This window comes from Protopterus annectens, chromosome 4.part0 (assembly GCF_019279795.1).
Source record: "Protopterus annectens isolate FY-2018-M chromosome 4.part0, PAN1.0, whole genome shotgun sequence".
NCBI classification, from domain to species: domain Eukaryota; kingdom Metazoa; phylum Chordata; order Ceratodontiformes; family Protopteridae; genus Protopterus; species Protopterus annectens.
The window spans coordinates 561,334,256-561,358,154 of NC_056733.1; the positions used below are offsets into that span (position 1 = coordinate 561,334,256).

Here is a 23,899-nt window from a genome sequence, read left to right on the forward strand (position 1 = left end):
CCCTCCCACTGTTAGCATGTCTCTGGCATAGGTTGGAGTAGGCCGGTACCTCAACCCACTAATCACTGGCAAATATCCATGCCCATTTTTGGCAACATTAATCAATGTGACATAATCACCTAGACTCAATTTTTGCACTGTCTAGTGGCTAGCCTTGACATGATTTTCAGCATAACCAATAGGAAAAATATCTTCTGAATGTGTTTTTTCATGCTAAATTGACTACTAAAATACTAATAAATCTCCTTGGTCTTCATTATTAGGTTTAATTATCATTATTTACCAAGTGACAATGATCTTTACTATTACAATCAAATAAACAACTGGGTGAAATGCTTTGGTTAAAATGGGCAAATGATAGGTAGTCGACTGTATAGTTGCCATTTGTGTAGATGACCTTATATGCACCAAATACTTTGGAGCCAATACTTTAATGGCGAACATGAGGCTGATGACATATCTTTATTTTCTAGTGATTTCTGTGCACAATAGCAAAGTAAAGAATAATAAGTATCTATTAAACCAAAACATGTCTAATAGAACTATGTACTTTAAATTTTTAAAACTGTGAAGTTGACTCTAAAATGGCATTGCCTAATTTAAGTGAGTACAGCACTATATTATTATATTATTATAGTCTCACTGATTACTATGAAAGTACTGCTTTTTAGCTACTTGCTATCTGTCAGACATAGGTACACATCCAATGAAGAGATTTATTCTTTAAAAAAACTGTTTGAATATAAATTGCACAGTCATATATGTCAATATAAACTTTGCCTTATAATCTAAACTGTCAAGAAAATGAATAGCACTGTTTTTCATTTCACAAGTGCCAAACTATGTTCATCTGAGTGGAGCTGTAAATTAGATGATGCAAGAAACATAACATGGATTCCAATGCATATGTTAACATCAATAACAGTGCCTTTATTATTTTAATAAAACAAACAGAAAAACATATTTTGAAGGGGAAATTTCCCCCCTCCCACAATGCCTATATTAACTATGTCATCTCCAAGATCATACTACCTGAGATAAAAGGAATACTTGGCCTGTTGGAGAAGAAGTAATGCTTTTATTTCTGTAGTAGTCTGATCTCATAGTTACCTTTTTAATTTGCAACATGGGGAGGCAAAAGAGACACTTCCCCCACATCAGGGGTGCAGCTGTACACAACTCCCAGCTAAAAACACTTTACGCATAATGTATCTTTTTTGGAAATATGTTTTATGTTAAATATATAATATAACATTGCTTTGTTACATTTGACTATAAAAAGTCAAATGAATGAGTGTAACATCATTAATAATTCAGATCTGACTACTTATCATGTACTCAGTTAAAGCATTTTATCTACTGAATAGTAATATGCCAAACTATGAAAAGTACAGTTGTATGCTGATAAGATATGTTAATTAGCTGGGTAAGTAAAAAATACTAACTTTTACCTTAGCTTAGTCTGATTTAGTGCTAAAGTCTAATCACTATGATACCATAAATAAATCAGTTTTTGTGGTATATGGTAATATGGTATATGGTAATATAAATCAGTTTTAGTGGTATATGGTAATATAAATCAGTTTTAGTGGTATATGGTAATATAAATCAGTTTTTGTGGTATATGGTAATAGAATGCATTGTATTAATATTGCCCATGATACACATAAACAGCCTGATAAAGACAAAACTCCAGTGCAGTAATAACCAAAGCATAATCCTATTTTTAGAGATATTGTAACACAGGTATTCCAAAAAGTGTCTCCACTACTTTCAGTACTGAATCTCGAGTCTAAGGACTATTGTAAACATTACCATACTTAAGCCTTCATTTGTTTTACAGTTAGACCATTATTAAAAGGAAATCAGTGTATCTATGTGGGAATACAGGGGCAGAACTCACACAGTACCCTTCCTGACTCTGAAGGAAAATATATTCGTATGTTCTCACCTGAAGACTTGGAGGGGTTGAGGACTGCAGTGTCTACGAAACAGGGGCTGGATTGTTGCTTCCCAAAACTGACTCAAATGATGTTCAGTATTTTTAAGTTGTTTTTTTTGGTTCTATGAAGTGGGTAAGTGTAGTAGATTATATAGAGTTAAAGTGTAACAAATATTTTGCATAATAAAAAGTGTTGTATAATCAAGTGAGGTGAACAATGCAGTTTTAAATAACAGATGGCACATTGTTTATTAGTTGGATTAATAAGAAATATGATTAAAATCTGTTATGTTTCATGCTCTTCTTAGGTCCAAGTCTTCTGTTCATAACCTATCCCGAAGCGATTGCCAACATGGTCGGTTCTACATTTTTTGCTATCATATTTTTTCTCATGGTAATAACACTTGGACTGGACAGCACTGTAAGTAAATATCCATTTTCACAGACAAATCAAATAGCGGACAAAAGAGACAGCAAATCCGAGAGTGTCAGACAGAATTTTTCATTCATTTTCTTTTCCAGTGTACTATCGCCTTCTAACCAGGTTGTCTAATTTGAAGAAAACAGTCGAGAAGCTGAATTTTGCACACTTCATGTACTTTACTTGCCTAGAAACATAAAGGAAATATGAAGACAGAGGCCAATAAATGTGGCATTAAGCTTAGCGAATTCTCAGCCCAGACTACATTTAATCTTTAATTTTCAACTTGGTTTTGGAAACAGTAAAGACTCTGTTTTTACTATAGGCATCATCATTTGCATACTTTTTTTAGAATGGAGTTTAACAAGCACGTTTTTTGCCCAATTTCAGAGCATAATTACAGTGCTCCATGCATTACACCCTTACTCTGTATGTGAGGGAAGAAATGGGAGAATTAAGTAGGCAGTAAACAGTTGTAAATTCAAGCAAAAAAGTAAAAAAACTGATACAGAGTGTGCACACTTCTGAACTGCATTGTTGAAGAATTTCAAAATACTGCATTTGTATCATACGTGTCAGTGCTATGATGCATTTGCATTACCCTTGTGAATGTTATGGCGCATTTGCATTACACGTGTGAGTGCTGTGGAGAGGTAAATGCTGCCCATCTCCAGTTCACGAAGCAGAAAAACTTTTACATTTTACTCAACAAAACAGCACACCTTGTCAAATGGAAAACACTACAAAAACAGGACAATGTTTGTGCAAAGAAACAAGACAAATTTAATGCATTTAGCTCTTTCACTTCAAAATAACACAGACTTCTTCACACTTTCAATATGTTTCCATAAAGAACCAATAGTCATAATATTCCTTGATAAGGTAACATGTTTTCTTTCTAGGGTATTCATAAACATTGCATACCACTGGGTGCATGCTTTGTACTCCAAATAGTTGTACAAGGTCCACACATCACTACAAGTCAAAAATTCCTAACCACATACACATAGTCTGCCCTCCATGTATCAGCACAGGGGTCTATATCATTTTGTCAAAAGCACAAACCATCAAAACCCTATTTATCTAACTCAATAAATCGAAAGCTAAATTCAGCAAATGATCACTTCTGTTATTTTTTTCCCAGGGAAGCTAACTAGTATGGCCATCATTGGGAATTTGCCCTTTTCCCCACTGTAGTGCAATCTCTGTGGTATATTTAGTTGGGGGGGGAGTTAAATTATGGTGTTCTTTTGATGGTTGCTAGGTTGGTCCACTAGTTAGTTTCCCAGAGAAAAAAATTTGTGGAAGTGATCGTTCTCTGAATTTAACTTTCAATGTATTGAGTTCGATAAATAGAGATTCGATGGTTCGTGTTTTTGACAAAATGATATAGACCCATCAGCATAGCTGTGCATGCCAGCATTTGTGGTTCAGTAGTGCATGCTGACAACTCACTTAAAAAGTTGAAGCCCCATGCATTTTTACTTATCTTGACATTCTCTTACACGTCTGCTAACAAAGCTGACATCCATTTCTTATAAGGTGACATTAGAGTCCTCATACTGTCATACAACAATAAGAACGCACTTTGATTTGTTTTCAAAATCATTTCACATTGTCTAGTACCGCAGACAAACATGCATATAACAGGTTTCTACTGGCAACATGTACTTACACCATTTATCATTCTTATTCTCATTGGAAACTGTTGTTGTGAAATAACTTGTATATAGAATATATAATAATTATCCTTCCTTCAGGGAGTTAAATGGTTCTGTAATGGCCAGTTATGTGATCAGCTGGATGTTCTGCAGAATATTTCACCATGGTCACTGTCACTATCATTATAGGTGATGGATGGGGCTTTACCCTGACATCAATATACAATAACCTCACAGTGCTTATAATAACTAAAAGGGAGGGTGTATGTGTAACTTGATCCTGCCTCCACCTCCTGGGCCAGCTTTGCATGTGTTCCTTGCATTAATGACTATTGTACGATTACTAATGTAAATCCTTCTCGGGATGGCTGTTTAACACACTGCACAGACTGCATACATCTTAAAGGTTACTTTTCTATTTGCCAGGGCCATTGGGGATGATACAGACTGTGCAGTTCTGCTTACACAAGTACTGCAGTACCTCTGAGCAGGTTTACATGAAAGTTGCATACAGCATCCAAATATATATTTATACATCACTAAGTGGGTCTGTGGATGGCTACAACAGCGGGCAGGTTGGGTAAGGATACAAAATAATTTATCATCTTCCAGTTGTTGGTATGGGTGGTCTCCAGCGCTCCATGTTTGACTCTTTGTTGTTTTGGGTTACATGTGTCCAGAATGCCTGTATCTAGAAATTTGTAGCTAAGCAAATTTGCAGATGTCACCAAAATTGAGGCCTTGTTAATAATACCCCTGATCAACATCATGTCTAATAGTGTATTAATTCACTGTTAACATGGTTTTATAATAGTGGTATGAAATTTATTATGGGTAAAAAGTATGTTTGATAGCTATAGTGCAAACAATTACATTTATCAATATGCTTTAGTCAATGCTATCTTAGCAGTGGTCCATAGACACCTGGGCATTTTAGTGGATGATAATTATTGTTTGAGAGACAGTTGAACAGGGCATTAAGAAGACCTTATGGGACCTCATGTATTAAGATATATAGTTAATAAATCTAGTAATGTCTCAACACTAAAATTTAAGGAAGTTATTAGACCACTATAGGAGTATTATGGGTCATTTTGTATGTATATTTCACAGTTGAAAAAATTAGAATAAGTGCAGAGGTGCTTTACAAGACAAATCACAGCTGTTAAACATCTGATTTAGGTTAAAAAAATCTTGTTCTTTGTTCTTTTAGGTATAGAGTGATTAGGGGAGATATTTTGATTTACATGTGCCTGGAAGATGAGATACTTACAGCAACTCTAGGTGTAGCATTTAAGTCACAAAATTTGAATACAAGGTATAAGTCATATTTAGCATATTTCCCCTCACGTAAAACTGGTTACCTAAGTTTTTTTTTCATTTTAGAGAAGTAAGGCTTTGGAATGTTTTACCTCTCCATGAGAGAAATTTAGATAATCTTCCAAGACTCTTGGTATACTGGCATTGTCTACAACTCAGGATTAATTTGTGGCAAATTCTTAAAATTGCTTTAATTAAGCTCTGAATCTGTGTTAAAATATTGAATATTGAATATTCAACATTGAATATATATATATATATATATATATATATATATATATATGCAGGTCTACTTCAAAACATCTAAAACCCATAACAACGAATTTCATAACATTGAGACCAGAATATCTAAAACCCATAACATTGAATTTCATAACATCTAACCCTACAAATCACAAGAAAATAACAGCCCCTCCACATAAAACAACACCAAACTACCAAACACACTTTTTACTACATTTCCCTGTACCCCCCACATCCCCCGAAAATTAAATATACCAACTCCAAGATCGCACCATAGTGGGAAAAAGTTAATTTTCTAACCCCACTGTATCAAGCCCCACTGGAGAAATGTAGTAAAACGTGTTTTGGGTAGTTTGGTGTCATTATATGTGGAGGGGATGTTATTTTCAAGTGATTTGTAGTGTTAGATGTTATGAAATTCGATGTTATGGGTTTCAGATGTTTTGGGTTTTAGATGTTCTGGTCTCAATGTTATGAAATTAGATGTTATGGGTTTTAGATGTTTTGAAGGGGACCCATATATGGGTCTACTTCAAATGACTGAAATTTCATTTGACTGAATTTCATTTGACCAAGACCATAATACCTAATTTTCAAAACACTGAAAACTCATTTGACTGAATCTCATTATACTAAATTGTAAGCCATAGACATGATGTGGGTTTCCTTTCTCCTGTGACTTGCTTGTGATAAAAAGAATTACTGTAACTTATAGTGCTGATTGTCAGAATACTGATAGTCATGGAGAAAGTAGTGGTGTTTGTTTGTGTCTTTCGGCTTTTCCCAGTTAGGGGTCGCCACAGCAGAACTCTGGTCTGCTAATGATTGGTAGTGGATTTTTACGTACCAGGTTACCAGACCTGATGCACAACCTTCAATGAAGGCACGCCCCATTCACGTATGCCTCCACACAGAAGACGCTCTAGCTGAGAATCGAATGTGACAACGTCTTGCTATGAGGCAACAACGCTACAACAGCACCACCACCGCAGTTAGATGTAGAAAGTAGTCGTGTCGTGTTTCTAAATGTGGATATGTCTGTTACATTTTTATGTGAAGTATCTCAAGTAATATGGCGGATGTTTTGTGCGCTCCCAGCAGTAGTGGCAGCATGTAGACTACTGTAAGGTAAGTAAAAGGTATATGCCCTTTTCCTCCACTGTAGTGTGATCCTGGAGTTAGTATATACAGTTGGGGCAGTGTGGAGGGCATAGCCCCCCACCTAGTTTGGTTTTATATTGTCCAGTTTCTGTTAAGAGGGTACATAAGTAGATTTTAAGTTCTAGAAAGAGTTAGTCATTGGTGTTGTTGTAAGTGTGCATGTCTCTGGTTTGCAAGTTAGTATTGTGAAATGTAGCATTGTAAGGTTTCAGTATTATGAGTTTCAGTCAAGTGAGTTTTCAGTATTTTGAAAATTAGGTATTTTGGTCTCGGTTATATATATATCTGGATCTACTTCACATTACTGAAAACGCTAAATACAGAAATTAATTTTACTGAGACCACAATACCCAATCTTGAAAATACTGAAAACTCATTTGACTGAGTATTATTATACTGAAAGCTTACAGTGCTGAATTTCAAAATACTGAATTTTAAGCCAGTGACATGAACAATTACAACAATGACTAACTCTTTGAAACATTTAAAAACTACTTACTTACCCTCTTAATAGAAACCAGACAATATAAAACCAGACAAGGTGGGGGGCTATGCCCTCCACACCCCTTAACCATATATACTAACTCCAGGATCGCACTACAGTGGGGAAAAGGACATATACCTTTTACTTACCTTACAGTACTGCACACACTGGCACTACTTCCGAGATCACACAAAACGTCTATCATATTACTTTAGATACTTCCCATAAAAATGCAGAGACATACCCACATTTAGAAACACTACAAGACTACTTCCTATGCTACTATTGGTATTCTGACAGTTGGCACTTTAAGTTACACTATTTTTTTTTATCACAAGCAAGTCACAGGTGAAGGGAAACACATATCACGTCTATGGCTTAAAATTCAGCATTGTAAGCTTTCAGTATAATGAGACTCCGTCAAATGAGTTTTCAGCATTTTGAAAGTTAGGTATTGTTGTCTCAGTAAAATGAATTTAAGTATTTTGAGTTTTCACTCGTGAAGTAGATCTATCTATCTATATATATATATATATATATATATATATACATATACTGTATATATGTACATAGATACACACACACACACACACACACACACACACACACACACACACACACACACACACACACACACACACACACACACACACACACACTATTGAATATTCAACATTGAAATATGCATATATAGTTGAAGGCTCCCCTGTACTATAATGTGGTATTCAGCAGTCACGGTTAGGTGTGATTCTTGCATATTTATGCCCACTGCTCTATGACTCTAGACTACTAACATAAGGTTGAGGATCATAAGTATGTTGAAGGCTGTGCTCATGGCAGTTGTGCTGAATGTCTTGTGCGCCAGCAGTCTGCTTGCACATGCATTGCAGTTCCTGTGTTGTATTTGTGAATGTACAGCCATGTTATCCACATGCTTGTTTATGGTGCTACTCTGCCATGTTGTGCGGTGCGGCACATCAGTGTTTTTCACGGATGTGGACTTTGTAAGTATGGGTAGTATGCACTTATTTTCCCATAAATGCTCCCTTTTGTGGAGTCTTGTACCCCATCCCTTTGCCCTTCTTGAACAATGGAGGTGACTGGAGATACTTACTTACATACCAGTGAGGTGCCCAGAATGTTCCAGATACACCTTGCTAAATGCCAAGTTAAACCAAACATGCAGGAATTTCCTTAACTGTATAGCGATCTAATATGTTCCATCATGCGGATTTATATAGCGCTTATTTAATGCCAGACTTTATTCATAAAAATGCATGCCTCACATTTTTTTTATGTTCATATTTTGAGAAAACTACAACCTAACCAAATGTCTGCATTTTGAGATGAAGTAAAAATATAATACAGTAAAAGAAACATTTATATTTTAAAATATTTTTTCTACATTCTTACACTGTATGTCATATATTAAAAAACTATTATATATCATCAGCAACTTACAGCATGCTTTGTTAGTAAGGTGGCACTAATTGTACTTTACAGATGTGCTGAGAGGTATTGAGCTGCATTCTGTCTAACAAAACACTTGAGGAGGTCTGCAGTCTTCCATATGTACAGACTTAAATACATTCAATATAAGTGTGGTGCTTAATACAGAGATAAAGGACAGTACGCCAGAGGTGTCTGAAAACCTTTCCAAAGCTTTTTAATCCAGTAGATGAAATATTTTAAGTAAAAAAAAAATAGTGGTGGGTATCGCTGTTAAATCAAATACACTTCATAGGTCTAGTAACTTGGATATATTGAAATCACTACCAACAAGTTGTCTCAGATGTATTCACCTTGCCTCCTTATTCTTCCTGTAAAAATTTACAATGTGGTATCCGATATTCTGAAAATAAACCATAGCCAGATTGCAGTGTTCCTATAACAAAGACAAAGTACGGTTGTCTAGGTAAACTTGCTATAACAGTAGATATTTAAATAGACCACTGCTGCTGTAGCCTAAGCTATATAGGCTGTCCTGCCAAGGATTGGCCCTGCTGACCAGCTTCCAAAAGTTTAGAGCACATTCCACACACTCTAGTCACTGCCCAACAGCAGGGATGCAGGATAAAGATGGTGACTAGGATGCCAAAACTTCAAAACTTCAGAATAAGGGGACTTCTGCACTGCCCAATAGGAAAAAGATAGAAAGGCATACAGGAACAGTCCTGTCCATGGGAATGAAAAATGTATATGTCTTCCAGGCTGGATTGTAGTCCAGGAGTAAAATTTCTTTAACTATCTATTGTAGCTGAAAGCAAACAGATCTATTTGAGGAGTTTCCCAGAGAGGAACCAATTCCTGGAAGGTACCAAGGTTCAAAATACACTTGTGAAAGTCTGTCTTGGCCCTGCTTAGTTAGTCTTTGACAATATTTTGCTCTGATGGAATGTAGGTAGCCTGGAGGGACAGATTGAACTGAGTCGTTAGATCCCAGGCTGCCATAGCTAGTCTGCAAATGAGGTAAAACCTGGTGTCCACACCCACCATCCTCCATTTATTTATGTGACATATCATTGTGCTATTGTCTGTGATTATCAGCAAAGAGCACTGAGTCAAAAAGATGGCTCAGAGATTTGACAGCTTTTATTACAACCATCATTTATTTGACATTTGTGTGTTTTAACTTGCCCTAATTTGTTCAGGCGCCCTGAACGTTCATTACCTTGGATACAGCTCCCCAAGCAAAGTCTGATGTATCTGTGGTTACAGACTGAGTACAGGCTGAAAGGAAAAAGGAAGACCTGGGATGAGAGACAGATGATTAAATCACCACAGTATCTCCTTTTTCACAAACCCCAGCACATGAATGTGAAATGAAAGAGCATGCTGGTGTACAGTCCAAACTGATTTCACAAACCATTACATTTCCCTCATGTGAATTCTGGCCAAATGAATTATGAAAGTAGTAGAAGCCATGAAATCTAAAATTCTGAGATATTCCCTTACAGATACCTCAATCTGGTTGGGAAATATCATAAACTATTCCTTGTAACTATCCACTTTGTCTTGAGAAAGAAAAGCCATCATTATAGATGTATCCAGTAGTCATCCTAGAAATGCTACCTTATGGAAAGGAATGAGAAAATATTTATTTTTCTCACCTGAGATCCCAATCTAAATGTGTGAAAACATGAATGAGCTATTACAGGAGCCAGATACTTTGTAAATCCTCTTGGGACTATAGATATGTAACACAAAAGGCAAAACAGAAAATCAAAAATGCGAACCGGACACAGAAAAAGCACAGAAATTGCCTGAAATCTTCAAGGATTGGGATGTGATAATAAGCATCTTTTAAATTTAAGATCACCTGAAATCTGTGTGGTGGCAAGAGAGGTATCGGGGACTGAAGAGATAGCATTTTGAATTTTGTGATTTTGATGTGAAGGTTTAAAAAAAAAATTAGGACAGGACTCTAGGAGCCTTTTTTCTTTGGCACCAAAAATAGCCTTGAATAAAATCCTTTCCCTAATAGGTCTGGGGACTATATTAGATGAACGAATGATCAAAATGTCGAGTACAACATACTCAACACACTTTCAATTGTTCATCTAATCGAAAGCTAAAAACCCAGAAAAATAAAAAATCGAAAGATTTTGTTCGTCCCACACCTTCCTTATACTAACATACAACACACACACATACAACCAATGCATACAAACCCCTACACACTCACATCATTCAAACACTTAAAAACCTACACAAACACATCTACTTTTAAAACAAAGTGGGGGGCTTCACCCCCCACACACCCCCTAACTAAATATACCAACTCCGAGATCGTTGTACATTGGGAAAAGGGCAATTTCCCGGTAAACTAAATATACCAACTCCGAGATCGTTGTACATTGGGGAAAGGGCAATTTCCCGGTAATCGCAAAGCGACTTCTTACACAAGTGATTCCTGGGAAATTGCCCTTTCCCCAATGTACAGCAATCTCGGAGTTGGTATATAAAAGTAAAGCAGCCTCTTACCTAGCCATTCCGGACAGTGTAGTGTGTTTATGTCACAAGCTACACTCACTAGCAAGGCCGACTAAAACATTTTGGAACTCCACATTTTGACATTTACAGTCTCCGATTAAATGAATGTTCGATCAAAGTGTGTTGATTATGTTGTACTCGACATTTTGATCATTTGTTCATGTAATATAGACCCTAGGTCTTAAGGGAACATGTTCTTTTACAATGATACAGCATCTGATTGTATGGATGTGAAGGAATCCCTTGGGAGGAAGAAAGAAACCAATGAAGGAAGGAAGGGACTCCCACTGTCATTTGAAATCTTTTTTTAATAATTCCCAGAACCCAAGAGTCTGAGGCTATATGACACCAGAAAGGTAAAGGCCTGTGTTTTGTGACAGATTTACAGCACTGCCAGGATCAGGAGAAAAACATCAGTTGGGGGGGGGTGCAAATAGTCAGTCTGTTTTCTTAGCTTGTCCTTGGTTTTAGGAGGACCCTTCTTTGTTTTTTGAACCTCCCTGCCCCTGCTTTTTCACATGGTGTTTACCAGTACCTCTTTGGGAATGGTTGTTCTGTTTCCTAAAAGAGGAGCCTAAACTAGATGAAAGTTTCTGTAATATTTTTGAAAGGATGGTTGAAAAATCTGGGTAACCCCCTTAATTAACTTTCCCGTTTCATCAAACTTTTTGAGGATCTCAGCAGGGAAAGGCCCAAAAAAAAAAAAACTTCTTTATCCATAGGAGCATTCAGAATTTCTTCTTTAACATCCCCTGGCAAAGTCTGAGGATGTAGCCAAACATATCTTATCAAAGAGTCAGGGACAGCAGCTCTGGATGAGGTATTAGCAGTGTCATAAGCACACTTTATAGAATGTTTGGTTACCTGAGACACAGGGTAGAATAGACTTCATAGATGCTTTAGTTTTGGAAGAAGGATGTTCAGCAATTATTTTCCTCATATTGCCAAAAAAGCCAGCAGAAATAACAATTTACTATTCTGAAGGCCAAGGTGTAAGAATAATAAACATTCTTCCCATACCTATCAAAGGTTTTTCTCAGTTTATCAAAAAGCACAAGGTTTAGCTGCTGTAATGAATGTCAAAAACTGACTTTCACAGAGAAATTACTGCATGATCTAACACAGGATTAGCAAAAAAGGAATTTGTGTGTCTGGAGCACCTTATAGAACCTATCTGACTTTCTTGGAGTAGGCAACTGGCTGATCATCAAGCAAACAGCTAAGTGAAAAAAAAAAAAACATCCACAAGAGATGGCAGTGCAAGCTGTGGAAAATCCATGTGTAACAGCTCATAATATCTTTGCTGATATTCTGGAATTTCCTTCTGTTCTTATTGAAATAAATCTTTCATTCTGGCAATAGTATTAGAAAAAGAAAACTCTTCAGGAGGGGAATCACAAAAATAACTTTCCTTAGAGCCAGATTCCCATTTTGAAAATACAAAACTTGAGAAATACATTCCCTGTCTAAATCCTATTCCTGCAACTGGGAATCAGTATATGAAAGAGAGAAAAATCTTCTCCTTTTAAAAGACAGCACTCAGCTTAAAAAGACTGAAAGGCTCTAAATAAACCCTCAGCAAGGTCTAGCCAATCTTCCCATGGTATTTGGGAGGAGAAAAATGTCTAATTTTCTGTTTCATTTTTCTTGGAGTCCCCCAGTAAAAAGAGCGGCTAAAAGGACAATTCCTTTCCTTGAAATGAGGAACATCCTGGGTTCCTTCCTTGATGCCAGCAAGGATGTTTCTCCCTTGTTAAAAAGGGCACCTGAACAGGTGCAGAAGATATGTATGTCTCCTAGTCTTTTGTGGTTCCCTGAGGACCAAGAACAGAGAGACCAAGAGAAAAAGATAAGTATCTGAAGAACAGCTGATGGCCACAGCGGAGTTATCTGCCAGAGGCCAAGATGAAGAAAAAGCTGAACTGAAAGCTAAAGCCTCCTGGGCAACTTTTTTTCTTCTTTTGGATCAGAGATTGACAGATTTACTGGGACCCAGGTCCATGTAAAAAGTGCCTCATAAGTCTATAACAGAGCCTAGAAGAGTTGATGTTACCTTTTGAGTGAAAAATTACTTTCTGAGATAACATTTTTTTATGTCAACCACCAAACACATTAACTCCATCCCCTCACAACACTGTTATGCACAAGCAGTACACTTTTTCCTCACAAAAAAAAATGAAAATAAACAAGGGGGCCCCCACAGGACCTCAGGACCGACTGTTATCTGACAAGTGGTTAGCAGAGGTAAGTTCAGTCAGTAAAACATTCTGATAGGAATTCAAGGCTTTGAGGTAAAAGTTTTAAATGACAACCACAAAAATAAGGTAAAAGTTGATACAGTCATCACAAAATGTAAATATTTACAAGAAATTTCCCTCAGGGAATCATAAGTGAAAATTTAAGATTCTGAGGTAAGACTTTAGTATCAACAACTAAGAAACCACCATACTTCTTCAAAAATAACTTTTTGAGCAACAATAAACAATTTCCCATGGGAATATTAATGTTGTGGAAGGTAATCCCTAAAACAGAACTTAACTGCCCAGCCTTGTAGAAACGCTAGCTGATGGTCGATCACCTGAGGCCTGCAGAGGTGCACACTCTTCAACAGCAAGAAAGTTCTGAAGTTTCAGTGTCTAAGCCACTGTCTTTATCATGCTTCCCTCATGTGAGGTAGCGGCTAGGTGCATGGAAGGCGCCCTAAAGATTTGGAAGTTGGTTGACTGGTCCGATCTTTGGCAGGACATCCCATATAGCATATAGCTTGGGCTACTGCAGGAGTGGTATAATTCTGAACATCTATAATTAGAAATATAACTTAAATTTAGATGGAATTTGCTATTTATGAAAGTATTGGTGGAAGTAGTGTCATAAAATAAATGGATGCTGCTCTTCACATGACAGAAAAGATAAATCAAGGTTATCTTTTATCTAAGTATAACATTTTTTAAGAATTTAGTCATGAAAATAATTAGGTGAATGTGCTTAAAAACATGGAAATGTGAAAGGGGTGGGTCAGAAAGCTTGTGCAGCCCCACCAGACGAAGACAAGAAACATTAACACAGATTTTAACCTTGATCTGACTTTAGGCAATGAATATTAGAATGATTTTGCATGTTGCCTTGGCATACATGGTTTATAGCTGTTTGTAAAAATATCTGCACATATCATTTTAACAGAAATCAAATTTTAACCTGCATATTTTCATATGAAAATTTCTAGAGGAGAAAACCTCATGGATCTATTATCGACATTTCTGGTTCATTTGGGGAGTCAGAATTACAGATATAAAGTAAAATAATTTTAAATAAATGTATAAAATGAAAGTGACTGTTCAAAATATGGTAGTATTATGGAAAAGTAAATAGGAAATGATATTTCATGAAATACTGAATGTTCTTTCACAAAGCACATTTAGTATATTCGTTCTATCAGTAGTCAAAACTCTTTTTATAATGAGTTCAAAAACAAACACATTGTAATTCCAAAGAAAAAACACCATTGTTAACACATAAATGTTGAAGATTGTGTAGTAAAAAAATTTGAACAACTTTAACGGAACAATTCATGAATTTATGGCAACTGTATTAGTCATATTGCACACACAGACACACATAGACACACGCAGACACATACACACACACACACACACACACACACACACACACACACACACACACACACACACACACACACACACACACACACTATAGGCGCTAGTTTTGGTTCCCTATCAGTGGCAGTAGTAACTATGAAAAACAGGCCTTCATAACACTAGCAAAACATCAGACTCTGAAACTTGATGTGTTTTTAAGAAATGACTTCCTTACAGACATGACATATAACACCAGTCTCCTAGTTATATATCACTAATAACTCCATTCATAATACCTCAATGTAGATGGAATAATAATGGTACAACTATAGACATAGTATGTATTCCTCAGGCATCATCATCATCACCATTAATCCTCTTTTTCCTATTTTCTACATGAGCTTGGAGTGTCACGTCAGCTGTCACCACCTATCTCGATTCAGTGGCACTCTCCTACCTTCTTCACCAGTTATGCTTGACTATAGCAGATCTTATCTCATGGAATCCATCCATCTCTTTGTTGGACTTCTGCATTTCCTCTTGCTTGCGTCCTGTTTCTCACATATCTTCTTCACCAAATTGCCTTCTGCTTTCCTGTATATGTGCCCAAAACACTGCAAACTGTTGTCTGTCATTAGAGCTATGTTGGCTTCTGCTCTGATGTCAGCATTTCTTTGTCTATCCCACAGTGTAAATCCTACCACCCCTTTCATGCACTTCATCCCCTACACTTCTAGCTTACTCATCTGCTCTGCCTCACTGTCCAGTTTTCAGTACTATAAAGAAGTGCTGGTCATACCGCTGTTTTAATACTTGCAGCTTCATTGGCATTCTTTGTTACTCATTACCTCTGACACTCTGTGTCATATAACTGCAGGCCCTCTGATTCTTCCTCTGACCTCCTTATTTAGACTTAATTTCTCCTCAAACACCCCACCAAAATACATGAAGCTGTTAACCTGTTCCATTAGTTTCCCTTCTAACTCAGTCTCAGCTTATTCTGATTTCCTTCCTTTGCTGACCTGACAATTGTCTTGTCTGTACCCATTTTCACTCCATGGGCCTTCTGTTTTGCATTCCATTCCCCTGTCATTTATTGAAGTTCCTGTTCAGGGTCTGCGTGTAATGCTACATCATCTGCATACAGCACCTTTTATTAATTTGTCCCCTACAACCAGATTGCTAATGTAGTCCAACGCCAATATTAACAGCAGTGGGCTCAGAGCTAAACCCTGATGCACATACAGTCCCACTGGGAACCCCTCTATGAGTCCAAACACTGCCTCTGCATGAGTCATTGGGTCCTTGTACATGGCCTGCACTAATTCTACTGATGTTTCCTGGACATTGAACCATCACAGGACTATCCAAATCAGCTTTTTTGGGACCTTGACATATTGTTTCTCCAAGTCTAAGATTGCCCAGTTGGATTCTTTCCTCATCTCTAGCTTATTGTCCACTGTCTGTCTCACCGCAAACATCGGCTTGGTTACGCTGCATCCTGATCTGACCCCAAACTGCTCATCTCCCATTTAACTTTCTGCTACTCTGTGTATTCATTTGTCAGTCACCCTCTCCAACACTTTTATACACTGTGACATGAGTTTGATACCTCTGTACTGCCTGCAGTTGTGAATGTTCTTTTTATATACACTGGCACTAGAATGCTTATTCCCCAGTTATCTGAAATAAGTCTTTCTCTCCACACTTCTATGGATAATTTCTCTCCTAACTTACCCATCATCTGAATCATATCTGATGTGACCTCATGTGAGCCTGCTGCTTTCCCTGACTTCATTTTCATTAGTGATGTTCTTACTTCTTCTCGGGCGGGCTCTTCTTCCTCCTTCTTTATAAGCCGTGTATGAGGCAGTACAGCTTATGAGGTGTTTTCTTAGGATCTTAGTGTCATAGGGAATACAAGGTAATCAAGTCATGCAACCATTTATGCCTTACCAGTTCCGACCCTCAGATTGAACCTCCTCTCTCAATGAGGGCCAAACCAGTAACACTAGGGGTGAATTTATGAATACCCATCCAGTCGTTCTGTTCCTGTTTGAAGGAAGCAAACGTATCACACTGCTCAATTTCCAGATGGAGTTTATTCCAACGGTGGGAGAGGCACTTTCTTTTGAACCTGTCTCTGCCTACCTTATTCTAGTTATCTGCTGGTAAAGCTTTAAATCCCCTATTCTGGTATTTGTGGGAGAACTTGATTTGTGGAAACACAAAAGATTATGGACTACTCAATCCCTAATAGCTTAGAAGGCAAGACATAGATCTTCTTTCACAAGTCTATAATACATCCAATAAAGGGACAGCACTTCCATTTTTTTTTCTGTTTCTTGGGTTTTTAAGCCAGTAATCTTCTCTGTTAGAAACCTCTGGAGTCTTTCTATTTGTCTCATATTTTGAGTGCGGTACATCCCACAGGGGAATTGTATTGAATAGTTGGCCAAATCAGTGCCAAATGGAATGGGACAACAGCCTTTTTAGATCTGGATTCTCTTGCATATCAGTTGCACTATAGGGGCTTCCTGACTACTGTCATTACATGATGATAAAATGAAAGAGAATTATCAACCCACATACCAAGATCTCTAATAACATTCTCATTTAAGAGTGGGATATTGTCAATACTGTATACTGGAAAGGGGGATGGCTTACCAAATATGACTATATTACACTTTTTAGCATTTGATATAATTCCATTGTTAGCACACCAGGTGTTTACAAGTATAGGTTCTTGTTGTTGGGCTTAGGTGCCAGATGGTGACTTGATAATGACTTCCAGTTTGCAGCCATCTGTAAACTTGGTTAGCCAGAGGTCTTGGTTTGTGTTTTAGAGGTCAGAAAAGTAAATGCCAAAAAAAAAAGGGATCCTAGCACAGAGCCCTACAGAACACCAACACCAGTTACCTTCATAATCTTTGTTGAGGCACTTGCTACCTGCACAGTATGGGTTCTTTCCCTTAGCCAATTGGCTACCTATCTTCATTTGAAACTGCTGAAAGTACTCCTTCTATCTGCCTTTGAGGATCTATGGACTGAAAAGTAGGTTATTGCTGGTATGAAGGGTGTCAAATAGCTATTTTCTTTATATTTATGTTTTTTTGGCTTGCAACCTGATAGTTTCTTTGTGCCACCTGTTGACTCACTTTCCAGAAGCTGGTAGAATGCCTCTGATACCTTGTTCATTGCTATTGCAAATTCTCTCTTAGCCTGTTTGTTAGCCATCTAGTAGTTTCTATTAGCATGGTATGTCTTTTCTATCTCCTATTTTTTCTGCACTTCTTTCTTTTGATAACTTACGGGATTCTGGATTCTACCACCAATTTTCCTTTCCACCTTATTTCTATGCCTGGCTCAACCACATATCTGCTTTATGATCTTCAAACATGCTGTTTCAGATGCTGCCATTGTCCTTTAACTCCACCTGTTTCCAATTTGTCCTGAAGTGCTTTAGTCCTGAGTAGTGAACTTTTGTGCTTTCACTCCAGTCATCTTTCAGATCCTCAGCCTAGTCTCTGTTGACCTTAGAGCCTTCTCTAACCATTGCTTGCAGCTAATTTTGACCACCAGTAGTTTATGCTGTTGGCTAGCTGTTTCAGTGGGGTTGAGTTTGCAACCTCCGATTCTATCCCAGTGCTATTTCTGACTAGGAGAAGTCCACCTTACTTGCATATTGGCCACTCTTGTATGTGATCTTGTGAATGACTCTCTCTCTCTCTCTCTTGCTAAACTATGTTTTGGCCACCATCAAGTCATTTGTCAGACAGAAGACCAAAAGGGCTTCTCCTCTTTATTCCTTTTGCCACACCTGTGTGGACCCAGACAATACCCATACCATGTTCTGTGTTCCAATTTAAGAATTCAGGTTCCTCATTATCAACCCCAACTCGTGTTGTCCTGTTTTATCTAGTAAGTCCTGCAACTGCTGCCTGGATGCATTATTTCCCTCACCACCACAACCCTGTAGTGAGGGCATAGGTTGAAGTTTTGAATACTGACCTATCTTTACACTGGAGTCTGACTGCCACAAGTTTACCACTAATTCTTTGGACATCTTTCACTGTCTTCAGCAAACTTTTACACACCACAATTCCCACACCATTATTAATCTGAAGTCCCTCTGAGTAGTAATAGATAGGATCCCAGCCCAAGAGGCTTTGCTACACTGCCCTTCCACCTTTGTTTGCATTTCTAGGTAAAAGAATAGTGTGTCTAAAATACAGACTCTAACTTTTTCAAAAATGTTATATTCTCCAGTATTTGCTATTAAAGTTGCATCATTCTCAGGATAGCAATCAGAATCCACAGAATTACAAAATATATTTCCAGTACTGGTTAAGAATGCTATATGTTAGCTATTTAATATGGTTAAGGCAGTTGGGTGCACATTTTATGTAACTGTTTATTTCATTGACTTTATTAGGTGTTATAAAATTACATTAATCATATTTGGTAACCAGTTTGTATGTAGTAACCATGTTGAACTGTTGATCTGGCAATTATTTTTTTTATTATAAAATTTAAAAAAAAATGAGTAGCCTTTGTAGCCATCATCTGTTGATACCATTGTTTAATAAGCAGCCCAGACATCTAATAGTATCTTTATCTTTGCATCCATGTATCTGTTCATATAAGTTTTCAATAGACTGTCTAGATATTAAGAGGCATATCTATCACACTGTCACCCACGTACAGATTTTATTTCCTTAAAGACATCTAGCTACAGATCACTGATTTATTTATTTATTTAAAGTTTTTTTTTTTTTTTTTTTTTTTTAATTGGGTGAGTGGAATGGTCCAGGGACTCTTTTCAGCCATGACTGGGCCAATACAGAGTACAAAATTATGACACACACAGAGTAACATAGTTAAGTACAGAAAAGCATAACTGCTTGATTTGCTGCTGTCTAACCTGACTTCAGAATATCTCCCTAAATACTTCATCCATAAATTATTATGGTCCACTTACCAGCTACCCCTCAAGTGTTTGGCAGTGCCCTGTATAGGCACAGACACCTTGAGTTGACATTCTTCCTGTAAAAGCACCATTTAAATTTCACCAACACCTAGTTGCAATCGTGGCAACTAGTTTGCAGTGACAAGCACTGTCCCCAGAGATGAAAACCAGATACTCCTCACATTACTTTATAGTCTCACTCCAACTGTCTATTTAATAAAAAAGGGTCTGTTGCCATGGATATGAACTTTCCCACTATCTCATTTACCAGTTTGGTGGATATAGGCATCCTGAGGCAATGTAGACATTACCTCATGTTTACTTACAACCAGTTAATTCTCAAACAAATGGATATGGTATGTGAGAGATGTATTTACTCAATGACACTGGAGGCAAAGCTCTCACATAAAAGCATTCCTAATGTCAGTCAGGTTGTCAGTAGTATACACACTGCACCCATCACACACAGCTCAAAGCAGACACATAAACCCACATATGCTGAGGCACTTAAATGTAACCCTCTTAAACCACAAAGACCTCCTAGACAAAGTGCACATAACAAATACCCATAGCAGCCTTGAATGCACTCTTTCAAAACAACACTCACATCAACGCATACAGCCACATCTCATGGAGCCTCTAGTTCTAAACCCATAAGGTAGGACACCACACAATCCAACATTCTACTCATTGGAGACTCCATTGTGAGACACACTGATATCCCTCTCACCAGGCTGATTAAAGAGAAAGTCATAGTCAGTTAATTATCAGGGGCCATGATCTGTCACATTACATCCGCTCTCAAGTCACTGGACCACAAATACTAGTATGATTCAGTCAATGTCCATGTCGGAATAAATGACCTAAGACTTACCTCACTAGACTATTTGAAGAGAGACCTCATGGAGCTCTCAGGATATGTGTCCCAGGCTGCTATGAGCCTAACATTGAGCAGCATTTTACCTTCTCAAAGGATGATGCTGCAATATGAAAAGAAGATGACTGACATTAATTATTGGCATAGTTTCTGGTGTCATTCTAAGGGGGTGCAATATTTTTCAGCATGGAAGGAGATGGTCAACAGACCACAGTGCTTTGCCAGGGATGGTCTGCACCTCTCCCCTCTAGGCTTTTGAATATTAGCTAAAATATTGTCCCCCCCCATAGTGCCTTTATCAGGCAAAGCCAAACTGAAAGTGCTTCAGATATAACAAATCAAAACCAAGAAAATCTAAAGGTGTTCCTGCTCAATGCTAAGAGTGTAAACAAAAAAAAAAATCAACCCTCTACAAGCTCTCCTCTCCGTAGAGAATGCTGACATATGTGCTATCACTGAGACATGGTTTAGAGACATGGAGAGCAAACCAGCAGTGCAAAGCTATAATGCTTTCCATACATTTAGACCAGCTACTACACAGACAGAGAATAAAGGTGGAGGTGTCTCGATTTACATCAAAAATAAATATACCTCAAGGCTGGTCAAACAGTACAATGCACTTGAGCTTCTCCATGTTCAAATCACCATCGGCAATATCCCATGCCACTTCCTTGCAAACTATATGTCCCCCCTCTATGACCCAGGAAACACATAAAATGTATTTAAACTTATTGGAAACACTCACCATCCAACCCAATACCATAATCACGGGTGACTTTAATTACCTCACTATTAACTGGGAATCATACACAACACCAAACATACAGGCACAGAGATTCCTGGATTTTGTAAAGACAAACCCCCTGGACCAGATAGTCAGTACACCAACCAGGGGCGCAGACATACTGGATCTGGTCCTCATTAATATGGGAGAGTGCTGCACACCCCTTAGTGTAATCTCTTCTCTGGTAAGGTTAGACCACAAAATGGTTTCCTTTACAGTAAAAATAAACCTGGAATGCCAGCTAACCCTGGAATATTCAGAAACTACTCTAAGGCTAATGTTTTACTGTTAAGTAATAACCTGGCAAAATCTTAAGCCCCTGTAAACCCTGCTGCCTACACAGACCTGTTCATGTTAGTAGCTGAATAGAGACAGGTGTATCCACCAGGAAAAAATACAAAACTATCTCAGAAAACAAGCCACCCTGGTGGAATCACAGCATCAACAGGCTGTATAACAGAAGGAGTAATCCCCTGAAATAATTAGGAGGTGCAGTACCCATCAGTATAAAAACACTGTCATTAAGCTAAACAAACAACTCAGAGGACAAATAAAGTCTACCAAAGCCAAATTTGAGATAAATTTGGCCTCTCAGGCCAAGGGCAACAACAAGGCATTCTTTAGCTATGTCCTCAACCTCAAAGGCAATATACAATTGTGTGCAGATCTCATTGTCAATGGAGCCACCTATACTGAGCCAGAAGATATAGCAAACCTACTGAACGACAACTTCAGCTCCAATTTTACCCCTTCCTTCCCCTTAAACTTCCCTCAGGAAATACCATCAAATATAACTCCCTCTGCTATCACTAGGGAACAGGTCCTTAATGCACTCTCTAAGGCCAAGAACACTTCATTAGCGGGCCCAGAAAATATCCTAGGATGCCTCCTAAATAGCATGAAACATGACCTATAAGGCCCTCTGGAATTGCTATTCATTTGTAGCCTGGAAATAGCCTTCATGCCTCATGAATAGAGAACAGCAACAGTTATCCCTCTGCACAAAGGTGGGTCATCTACAGACTGTAATCTACAGATCCATAAGTCTCAGTAGTTTTAATTGCAAAGTCATGGAAGGAATTATCATGGAAGTGATCAATAATGACATAGGTAACCTCCAAATAGCGGGCTCAACCCAATTTGGTTTTGTCAAGGGCAAGGCATGCCTATTCCACCTACTGGACTTCTTTGAGAAGGTCACTAAAGCAATGGATGAGGCAAAATGGTTCACACTGCCTACTTTGTCCAGGCCAAGTCATTTTCACAATACTCCACTCAGGCATTGTTGACAAACTCAGGAGGTTAGGTATGAACCCATTATGTCACCCTGTGGATAGCCATCTGGCTGACATACAGGACTCAGGAAGTTAGAACTAGGGAGTCCACCTCTACAAAGAGGCAAATCTCAAGCGGAACCCCTCATAGACCAGGTATGGGGCCACTACTTGTTGTCACTTACTTCTCTGAAGTTAAGGCCAATGTCAGTGGTCTCTGGCTGACTAAATCCATAGATAACTGCAGATTAGGAGTAGTCACAGAATCCCTCACTGACAAAAATGTTCTCCAGGAAGGGCAAACACAGGCAAATAATTAATGTCAGAGCCATGGACTGAAACTAAATGCCCAGAAATGCATAATAGTATCCTTTGGGAAGTCATCCAACCCTGGTAATTATTGTATTGACTACACACCCCCAAGAGTTGACCCAGTAGTCAGGTACTTGAGGACAAACAGACACTAATCTAGCCTTTGACCATCACATATCTACAGTAGTGAGGAAAACATTATGTGTTGTGCAATTTATAAACAAAGGTATGGCATCTAGGTCCAAGTAAGTCATTGTTCTACTGTATTCGGCCTTCATCAGGCATATCAATGTCCCCTTTGGTAGGTACCTAACCAGGCACATCCAACAATTGGAATTTCCACAGGAGTTCCTCACTAAATGAATATAGGGAATAAGTAACATGTCCTGTGCAGACTGCCTCAAGGTTCAATTCCTTTTTCTTTGCAAGTAGTTAAATTAGATAAATGATGGCAAAACCCAGCCTAACTGACATTTGCAAAGTATAAGATGACAAATCCATACTTCAAATATAAATAACAGCTGGAGCAACAATTCAAATGTCCACACATTCAAGGGTGGCTCATGGCATTAGCTGCTGGGCTGAAGCAATGCCCCCATTTAAAGAAAAAAAAAAACAGTGAAATTAAATTTTATTTTATTTTTCTTCTTCTTGTAAAAAAATTACTAATAATGAACTGGGAAGGAAAAAAAAAAAGAAATCGGCTTATTCTGTTTGCCAGGCTGGTTGCAAAAGTAAAATAGCCTGCCACTACATTTACTCCAGTCTGGGAATAAGGTAATCACATCTTATCATAGATCTTCCCGCCTTCTGCAGAATACAGAAACATCGCAAGAAAGTGTCTCACTAGGTTGCTTCATGA

At 37.9% G+C, this 23,899-nt stretch overlaps 1 protein-coding gene across 1 annotated transcript in view; it reads left to right on the forward strand.

Annotated features, from left to right (window-relative positions):
* Window positions 1–23,899, forward strand: part of LOC122800267 (sodium-dependent serotonin transporter-like) — a 333,197-nt gene that overhangs the window by 220,315 nt on the left and 88,983 nt on the right. The window contains exon 8 of the mRNA XM_044069756.1: window positions 2,251–2,363. Within this exon, the coding sequence (XP_043925691.1) occupies window positions 2,251–2,363 (113 nt within the window). The remainder of the gene's footprint in view (window positions 1–2,250; window positions 2,364–23,899) is intronic.